We start from the raw sequence: 9,928 nt of genomic DNA, 5'->3' as shown, positions 1-9,928 counted from the left end.
CATCCAGCCCAGGTACTCTCAACTGTTCATGTAATCGCACTGTTAAAACCGATTCCCCCTAAAATCTCCAGCACTTCTAATTCTTCCTCCGATGCACGTCATGTTTTCATTCTTCAGGTCAACCTATCGATTGTTTTTTTTTCTGTAGGAAGATATTAAGACTCCTAATAAACACAATGTCAAAATTCTGGATTTGTTACTTCGTTTCCCATAACACTTCTGTCCCATTTATGTAAACTCATTACTCCTGGTTAAAAATCACACACCACCAAATTATAGTCCAGGCTTTCGGAGTGCTGCTCCTTCATCAGGTATAGGAGAAACACTCCAAAAGCTTGTACTTCCAAATAAACTGTTGGAGTATAACCTGATGTTGTGTGATTTTTACACGGGCAACTCCACATTATTATTACTCCCAACTACTGTATTTGATAGTCCTGGTCTAGATTCCATGTAATAATATTTTGTAAACCAGAACAACGTCTCTATGTTCCTTCACCTACCTACTTACACCCTAAAAAACAGAGTTTACGATAAACTTGTACTGTTATTCCTCAAGGCATATGAATAGGAGTGCCTTGCGCTGAAGTTTTGATAATATTTTAGCTTGTGATCTTTTAACTGTTTCATCGGCAGATGCTGTTTGAATACTTCCATGTTTTGTTTTAGTTCTGTGAGAAACAAAGCTCATGCACTTCAATAATTTCAGTCTGAGACAAGATCTGAATCAATAGTATTGTTTATTACGCTCTTGCAAGAGGGGTGCGGTGTCTATTTACAAAATAGTCACACACACACGCTGTTTAATGAGTACACAATATTTATATAATTCGTTCCTATTCGCTCCTCCCATTGCTCCTCCACTGTTTACATCTCTCATTTCTGTAAGACCGGCACCCATTACTCTTGTTCATCTTTTGCCTTATCCGACCTTGTCTATGACAAAATGCTTATTTCTGGCCTCAAGACCGTTTGACCACATCCTGCTGTGGTCCATTGTTAGGTATATCCTCCTTTCACTACCATATGTTTCCCTTACTTGTTATGACCTCATGACTTCTTGATTGTGGTTTGTTCTTGTTTTTGCAGAAGCAGGAAATAGATGCTTATAACTACTGTTTGTACAGGCAATCGAGCTTAACCCCGTCCCCTCACAGCACCTTATCTATTTGTCTGTAACATCTACCATTGTTTGCAGACACATTCTTGTATGCTCATTTTAGCTAATACAAAAAAACAATTATATATTTCCTTCATATAGTTTTCATTCCTGTTGACTCTGCTCTTGGCTAAAACAATTATACACTGGTGTGAGTTCATTTACCTTGCATACGTAATTATGATTGCAGAAATACACTACTTTACCTATATCCCACAGTTCACACTCCCATCTTCTACATTTTGCTTTTCTAATTCCTTGATCCTGTTCGAGATTTTATACATTAGGAATTACTAGTATTGCTGTGCATTTCTTTAGGTAAGACTTACCCATAATGAATCACTTAAATACATTTGCTATATCAGATTTAAAACATTACGTTTAACACTGAAATGCATGGTCAAGTTTTAAAAATCAGATATGTAGCACACTTGAGTCACATAATTGCTGATTCCTCAAGTTCTGTTGTTTATATTTTAGCAACATTTATGCAAATACTTTCATCTCAAACATTCTTCTTCGTTCCCTTCCTTTTGTGGAAGGAAACTAGGTGAATTAGGTTTAATATTTTCCAAACTTTTATGGCATCACCAGCCTAAAAAAATGTTGATCTCAGGTATTTCCTACCATCAAACAATGTTGGACAGTAACTTCTGATCTTGTACTTTTGAGTTAGTGTTAAAATATCAATTCATAGGATGTGGCTGGATAGCTTAGCAATGTTGCCCATCCTTAATTGCCCTTGAAGATGTCAGTGAGCAAACAGTTATGCAGCACAGAAGCAGACACTTTAGCCCAACTCAGATGTCCTAACTGAACTAGTCCCATTTGCCAGCATTTAGTCCATATCCTTCCAAACCCTTTCTATTCATATACCCATCCAGATGTCTTTTTAAATGTTTAATTGTACCTGCCTCCACTTCCTCTGGCAGTTTGCTCCACATACGCACCACCTTCCACATGAAAAGTTGCCCCTCAGGTCCTTTTAAAACATTTTTCCCCTCTCACTTTAAAATCTATGCCCTGTAGTTTTGAACTTCCCTATAATAGGAAAAAGACTGTGGTATTCACCCTATCCATGCCCCTTGGTGATTTTTACAAGTCTGTATAAAAGACACTTCTCAGCCTCGAAAGCCCAAGATAATTCAGCTTCTCCCTAAGAGTACAAGCCCTCCAATCTCAGCAACATCCTTGTAAATCCTTTCTGAACTCTTTCAAATTTAAACATCCTTCCACTAGCAGGGAGGCCAGAATTAAACAATACTATATTCTAAAAGTGTCCTCACCAACGTGCAGTACAGCTACAACATGTACCAACTCCTATACTCAACAATCTGACCAATAAAGGCAAACATACTAAATGCCTTCACCACCCTGTCTACCTGCAACTTCAGATTGCTTTATTTAGTAACAGGCCCCAACCATTAATTGCTTAAATCATACCCTGGTTTACCTTACTAAAAGGCAACACCTCGCATTAATCTAAATTAAACTCTATTTGCCACTACTCAGCCCACTGGCCATCTGATCAAGGTCCTGTTGTAAGTGGAGATAACCTTCTGTGCTCTGCACTATTAATTTTAAATGTCATCTGCAAAATTACTAACCACACTTCTATTTACATCAAAATTATATAAAATGACTAAAAGCAACAGACTCACCACTGATTTTTGCTGTACACTACAATCACAGGTTACCAGTCTGAAAAATAACCCTCTACCACCACTCTCTTGACTCACCACTTTATGCATTGCTGGAAAGGGATTTCCAGGATTTTGTAACTGCACTGTATTTCACATTTCAAGGTAGAATATTATGCAACTTTCAGGGGACAGCAGAAGATCACCCCACCTGCAATCTTTGCAGTCAAGCAGCCTTGGTGAGTTAGAATGACAGGATAGAATCCCTACAGTACAAAGAGGCCATTTGGCTTAGAGTCTTTTCTGATCTTCTGAAAAATTCCCAACCAGGATCAGCCTTTCACCCTAACATTCACCATAGTTTACCAGCCTAATTTGTAAATTACTGAATACTACAGGGAAATTTAGTAGGACCTTCAGTACTAGAAAGCAGAGCATCTGGCAGAAACCCACACAGACATGGGGCAAATATGCAATCTTGCAGTCACTTAATGATCGACCCAAACCACTGCCACTACAGGAATCTCAAAGCTAGCAGCAAAGGGGATTCAAACCCATACTTCATTGCAGATAGGATTTTGAGTCTAAGACCACTCAGCCATACTGCTGCTGTGTCAGTGATGAGGAGTGAATGTTAAGGGAGAGGATGATATGCCAGTCAAAGTAATTGTTCTCTTTCCCCCCTCCCCCAAAAAAAGGGATGTCAGGCTTTGGAATAATGCTAAAGCCACACATGCCAGACAAGTGCAGAACATTGTCACAATTTTGTGCCTTTAGAGACAGTGCCACATGTATTTTGTGGTAGTATTCCCAGCTAGTGACCTAATTTTGTCATTAGATAGAATTAGGTCAATTAATCTATTGGTTAGGGATTGGAAAGAGAATTCAGAAATTGTAATGGACTAGCAGGTCAAAAAAGAGGAAGTGGTTAGATTGTAGAGATGGCCATTTTTACCATACACAGTTATTACTTCCCATTGTCAGTCCAAGGGACAAGATCATCTAGGTCTTCCTGATAGTGGCTAGCTGCAACTTCAAAGTCACAGGTGCTCAAAGTTGTACTAATCTTTGTTCAGTGGCAGTTACACCTCTTCCCTAAGCTTAGAGGGAAGGTTATCAAATCAGGTGAAAGGTTTGGTCTAGGATTCTACCTGGGTTGAATTCTCACCTGTTTCATAAAAGTGTGTAACATATGAACAGGTATAGATTTATTTGGATCTCTTGTGGCAGTGGTCCCTGGACAAAGAACCAGGTTTAAATCTCACCTGCTGTAGTGGTGGATAACCTCTCTGAACAAGTTGATTAGAAAAAAAGAGTCACCTTAGAGGGTCTTGTAGGGCCTTCAGGTAGCATATATAGTGCTAGTGTACCCACATCCACCTCTTCCTGAAAAGTTCTGCTGCAATAAAAACTTAGAAAAAAATTGCCCCTCATCTTTAAAAATCTCTCCTCTCACCTTATCACAAGACCCCATTCTGAAGGAAAAAGTATTAGCCAGATATACCCCCTCATTACTTTACAAATTTCTAAGGTCACCTCAAAACTCCTATGCTCCAGTGGAAAAAAGTCTCAGCCGCCAACTGTCAACATCTGGAAATATTGACCAAAAGAGTGCAGAGTCATTACTGTATTTATATGGCCTTAGAGGCTAAGAAATGCTGTAGCAGGTACTCTATTTCAAAAAGCTTGACCCCTTCCAGAAGGAGTTATACAAAATTAATACCATCTGTTGCTGCCAATGCACGAGCACTGCCACCTCTGATGTTCTATACAAAATTAGAAAGATGTTTAATATTTCAGAACTTTCTCCAGAAGTGTTTTGCTGAAGAGCACCCCAGTCTTAGCCTTTTCTTTTCATCCCAAAGAAATTTTGGGCCAGAAGTAGTTCCCTATGGTTTTCCAAAAGAGGGCAACCCATGAGACAGTTTGTAGACAGCTAAGCAAGTGAAATGCAAACAAACATTGTTATATGACATGGCCCACTTTAGTGAAAGTCATCATTAATGGAGGAAATTCAAACAATGAGGATTCATAGTCTCTTTACAGTGGTAGTCTACTTCTGATAAAGTTCCAGGTTCACTTGCTCAATTGTTATAACATTTGACAAGGTTGAAGAATATGGCTACTACAGCTTTAACCATTGAGTTCTTTGAACAAAATTTATAATAATTTGAAATTACATTCCCAGTCAGGTGTTAAGTCTGTCCCAAATTAAAGATCAATCCTGATTTACACAAGTCAAGCCATTTCTTTATTGGGAGTATGCAACTTACACAGTACAAAATCTTAGAACTGAGTTAAAAATAGCTACAGAATTGTGCTTTTGCATGTATACAGAAGTGCTTAAAGAATTGCATTGGTAGCTTAAACAGCTGCAACATTGAAATTTAAACAGCTGGCTATTTTAATACAAATGGGAGGGCTGAAAGCAAAGTGCAAAAGCTAATAACTCAGACTGTCTAGGTTAGTGCATCCATATTCAAAAACTTGTTCACTTTAGAGAATGTGTAAAAACAGACAAATGAATATGCAATGCCATACAGAAATCTGTACATGGAAATAGTGTCGTGTAATGCAATTAAACTTGCAAAATAAATACAGCAAAAACAGTGACAAGGCAAGCCTAGTAATAATTCAGATTTGATAGTACAGTATAATTCTATTTACATTCACTTCAGATCAAGTTAACCCTTTGAATTACAGTAGCCAAAAATACTGCAATTTCAGTTCCAACCTCTTGGCACCATAGAACAGTTATTTAAAAAGATGCAAAGTTTGGGGTTTAAAAACCAAAGTGCATTAGCCATTTAAAATTTTACTTATTGTATACAATCCCTAGTGAACTAAGTAAACTGCTCACTTACATGAGTTACCCCCCCTCCCCACTATTTGTGCTTCCCTCAACTCCCACCCACCTGCTAATCTCTACACCCCTGTATTACCTTGTGCATCTTGATGAAAAGCTATCTACAAAGAAGGTGCAGACATTCACTTTTGTAATTTAATCAGGGCTTCCTGAATCACCTAGTAAGTTACCCTCAAGTGAAATTACAGCTGAAACAATAGCAAATTGCCATGATTGGCTTTAAAAAGGTTACTGCAGCTCAGGTTAAATAGCTTTAGTGGAATCCTCATTCTGGGAGAGTTAAAATTTGAGTCTTTACATTTTTTTTCAAAGGACTGTTATTTCAATGGGTCAACAGTATTAGACTTGACAACTTTAATATAAAAAGATTCACAAAGTTTAGCATAAACTGGAAAACTTACAAAAATCACAATTATAAATACATTTAGACTACAGAATCAATGTTTCTTGCCACATCAAGTATATTGGTCTCAATTTTCATTGCCTTTGCAGGAGGTTCTTCAGATACCCATTTTGCCTCCCACCCTCCCCCTACTGCAAAGAGACTTTGAAAAGCTCATCTTTAAAGTGTGATACTGAAGGGCTACAATTGCACCATGAACTCAGACATGTTCCCATAACAAATCACAGGAAGAACACAAGTAAGCCTTCACTGCAGTTAAATTCAAAGCCAGCCATTTTATGACTTGCTTTGGTCAATGTGGTTTCATAAACATGATCAGACAAATTTACTTTAAGCATTTTATGATAACCACCTCAGTGGTGCAGTATTTTCCTAAACTCACCCTAAATTAGGGCCAATTCAGGATAAAGTTCTATTTGCAAGTACAAGACACAGCAATCATGTCATTGTACTCCTTGTACACTATGTGATCATTTTGCTCCTTCAAAAGGACACTAATGGGACTGTATTTCAAAGGGACACAAGATGGACGGGGCACATTTTTATCAACTATTTCATTGATAAAATTCTGCACTATGGCATGATTTGGAGAGTGGTAACCATAGTGAAGAATTCTTGGACAATCTCCCCTGCAGAATTTTGGATTGTACCTATGAGGAGCCACAATCCAGTGATCCCAACCCAATTGCTCAAAGCTTACCCAAAATGAATGGAGCTTGCACTTGTTCCTTGGAGGACTTTTCTTAAGATAGTTAGGAATGTCTGAGCCAATGTTGCTTAGTTGTCGTGGTTTCCTAACCAACATACGGGATTTGGATGAACTCTCCTGAAATTGTTTTTCTGCTGTTTCCAGTCTTTGATGTGCAGTTTCATCAGTGTCATTTAAATATAATAGCAGAGAAGGCACCTGTAAATGGACACCATAGTTTCTTCTTTTATCCAGAGTTCTTGGATGGTCTTTTCCAAACTCAGCACACTTATAACTGATATGCAGATCGACTTTCTTCACAGAATTGCCAGTTGGGAAAATGACACAAGGAGTTACATCAGCCTCTGCCCATCGTTCATTCAGGTTTAACGAAAATTGGATGGGCAATTCTATATCAGTGGCATTCTGTATGAAATTTAGCTTGACATAATTTGAAAGGAGACATTTGATTTCACAAGAAACTAAAAGTTGACTGGCAAGAGGACTGTGTAAATAGACAACAGCAACTTTAATCAAATGCTCTAGCTCCGGAAGATAGTGCAGATTGTATTGAACATGATGCATATGCCAATGACCTAAAGAGAAAAAAAGCATTGAAATGTTAGCATGGAAAGTTTGCATCGTATCAGCAAGATAACTTACCATAACTATTTTCTAGTAGAGTGGGAGAGTCTTTCTACTGCAGAAAGTGCTAGCCTCTGGCTTAGACTAAGACTAAACAAATTGCTTCAGTATTCAAAATTAAAGTCTAAAAAAAGGATATTTAAATTGCAACACAAGATAGATTACACACTACAAGGCAATGAATTAATGTCTGAGAAGTTTACTTTAATACCACCCAGTTTTAGAAGAATTGACAAATCCTTAATTTTAGTCCCAGTGGTAGCTACCAGGAGTCAACTATTACTAGCTATTCCTAAAGAGATATAACTACCAATCAAGATGGTTACATTTCAAAGATTCATTGAGATATGCCATTTCACTTCCAATGACCACATTACAATAAAACACAGTCCACTACTTTGAAGGCAGAATGTGCGTGTACATTAAAGGACACTAGAGTGGTAGTATCCAATTGGGAAGAGCATTTAGTGGGACCCACACTACCGTGCCAAAGAATTTGTTACTCCTCAAGAAAACGTTGTTGCACTGGTGACATTTAGTTGGTGGTATTGGTTTGATATCAGCTTTAAACTTGAATTACAAAGTACTTTTACAAAGCCTGGGTTTAAAAATCAAAACTAAGATTTCCAAAAGCAGTTGATTATGTAATAGCTAAACCCACTGCCCACGATGAAAAACATTGCTCATGATATTTTCATTACGCTCAAAGCCAAGTTGCTAGTTGTTGATTTACCAGAGTCAGCGAGCAGGACGCTTGCACTGGGTTTCACCAGCCGAATGGTGTTAGTCATAATGGTCCGGTTAACTTTAGGCTTCCCATCTCGATCTGCTAACTGCTTGTAGAGATTGGCCATATATGCCATGTGTTGATCATCCACCCCCGGTTTAGAAAGCAAAGGACGGGGGCTAACTTTCCCGGCCAACATCTCGACGAGGGGACCCAGATCCCCGGTCTCCCTCTTGCCAGGCTCTTGTTTCTCCCCAGCACCTCCATGTAAAGCTACAAGCTCCAGGAAACAGATCAAAACTCGGAGTACGTTACGATTCCGAATCATCATCCAGCACATGTTAGCTGCTAACGGTATCACCGTACAAGTTTCTGCAAATCAGGTAAGACCATAGCTCTAAGGCACTACTAAACTCTAACACACTACCCGAAGCCCCCATAAAGCAGTTTGTGCAAATTAGTTCCTCATTAAGGGGAAATCTCATGTGATGTGATTGAACCGATCCATTGTCCATGACGTATTTAATTTCCATTTAACAAAATTTAATGATTGTTTGATCAGATTGGTGACACTTATCTTTGTTCAATGTGAGGCGAGTTTTTTTTTAAATTGTAAAGCAGTTATATGTTCGGTATTGAATATTTTATTATTTACTGTGCCCAGATTTTAGAAAGTATTCAGTTCAGAGATAATTACATTCTTAATTAAAATTTTAGTCCCAGTGGTAGCTACCAGGAGTCAACTATTACTAGCTATTCCGAAAGAGATATAACTACCAATCAAGAGGCATTAAAAGAGGCATTTCAACAACACCTAGCGGTTCCCTACATTGGAGCATCAGCTTGGGACAAAGATACTTTCACGTGCGATGTTATTGACCGTTCTAAAATGTGTCGATATATCCCAAACAAGTTAATGGCTATTGATTCCAGTATTATTAGTTGAACTTTCCTTTGCACCTTCACCAACCGTATTGGTTCCAGGATCTATATTTCAAACGAGGAAATCTTGTCTTTAAACATGTTAAATATCGATAGTTAATTTCCGCTATAAAACCAGTTTGAAATCCCGACTGAAGGGTTGGATGATGTTTATTGGCTGGGTGCTGGTCAATTGATATTGATTATTTATCTCATCAGTAAAGAAGCTAACATTTAAATATTGTAAATCATAATTTCAATGGGAACAATTTATATACATTACTTTGATAAAAGGGTACTTAAAGTATTTGTCGAAAGAATTCTGTTTAATTCCTCATCCTATTACATATTGTACAGTTTATTTCCTCAACACCATCAGCATTCTAAATAAAAACCGAAAGAACTATGGATGCTGCAAATCAGAGACAAAAACAGTAATTGCTGGAAAAGCTCAGCAGGTCTAACAGCATCTATGGGGAGAAATCAGAGTTAACGTTTCGGGTCATGGAGTCATTGAGATGTACAGCATGGAAACAGACCCTTCGGTCCAACCCATCCATGCCGACCAGATATCCCAACCCAATCTAGTCCCACCTGCCAGCACCCGGCCCATATCCCTCCAAACCCTTCCTATTCATATACCCATCCAAATGCCTCTTAAATGTTGCAATTGTACCAGCCTCCACCACATCCTCTGGCAGCTCATTCCATACACATACCACCCTCTGCGTGAAAAAGTTGCCCCTTAGGTCTCTTTTATGTCTTTCCCCTCTCACCTTAAACCTATGCCCTCTAGTTCTGGACTCCCCAACCCCAGGGAAAAGACTTTGCCTATTTATCCTATCCATGCCCCTCATAATTTTGTAAACCTCTATAATG

The 9,928-nt window shown here is 38.4% G+C and overlaps 1 protein-coding gene across 1 annotated transcript; it reads right to left on the bottom strand.

The window, feature by feature from the left end:
• Positions 1 to 6,480: 6,480 nt before the first annotated feature.
• On the bottom strand, positions 6,481 to 8,270 carry bmp15 (bone morphogenetic protein 15). The gene is made up of 2 exons (XM_072594629.1): positions 8,135 to 8,270; positions 6,481 to 7,352 (listed from the first exon to the last, which is right to left on the bottom strand). The coding sequence occupies exons 1-2, from the start codon at positions 8,262 to 8,264 to the stop codon at positions 6,481 to 6,483; spliced, it is 1,002 nt and encodes a 333-aa protein (XP_072450730.1). The 5' UTR covers positions 8,265 to 8,270.
• Positions 8,271 to 9,928: the final 1,658 nt, after the last annotated feature.

Source organism: Chiloscyllium punctatum, chromosome 25, assembly GCF_047496795.1.
Source record: "Chiloscyllium punctatum isolate Juve2018m chromosome 25, sChiPun1.3, whole genome shotgun sequence".
NCBI lineage: Eukaryota > Metazoa > Chordata > Chondrichthyes > Orectolobiformes > Hemiscylliidae > Chiloscyllium > Chiloscyllium punctatum.
The sequence above is the reverse complement of the archived record's forward strand: the minus strand, read 5'-3'. Positions and strand labels throughout refer to the sequence as shown.

Excerpts from the sequence above, each read along its gene's own strand:
- bmp15 (XM_072594629.1), bottom strand. The coding sequence starts at position 8,264 with ATGGCATATATGGCCAATCTCTACAAGCAGTTAGCAGATCGAGATGGG. Across the intron at positions 7,353-8,134 it reads CGTCCTGCTCGCTGACTCTG|GTCATTGGCATATGCATCAT; the intron begins GTAAATCAACAA and ends TTTTCTCTTTAG.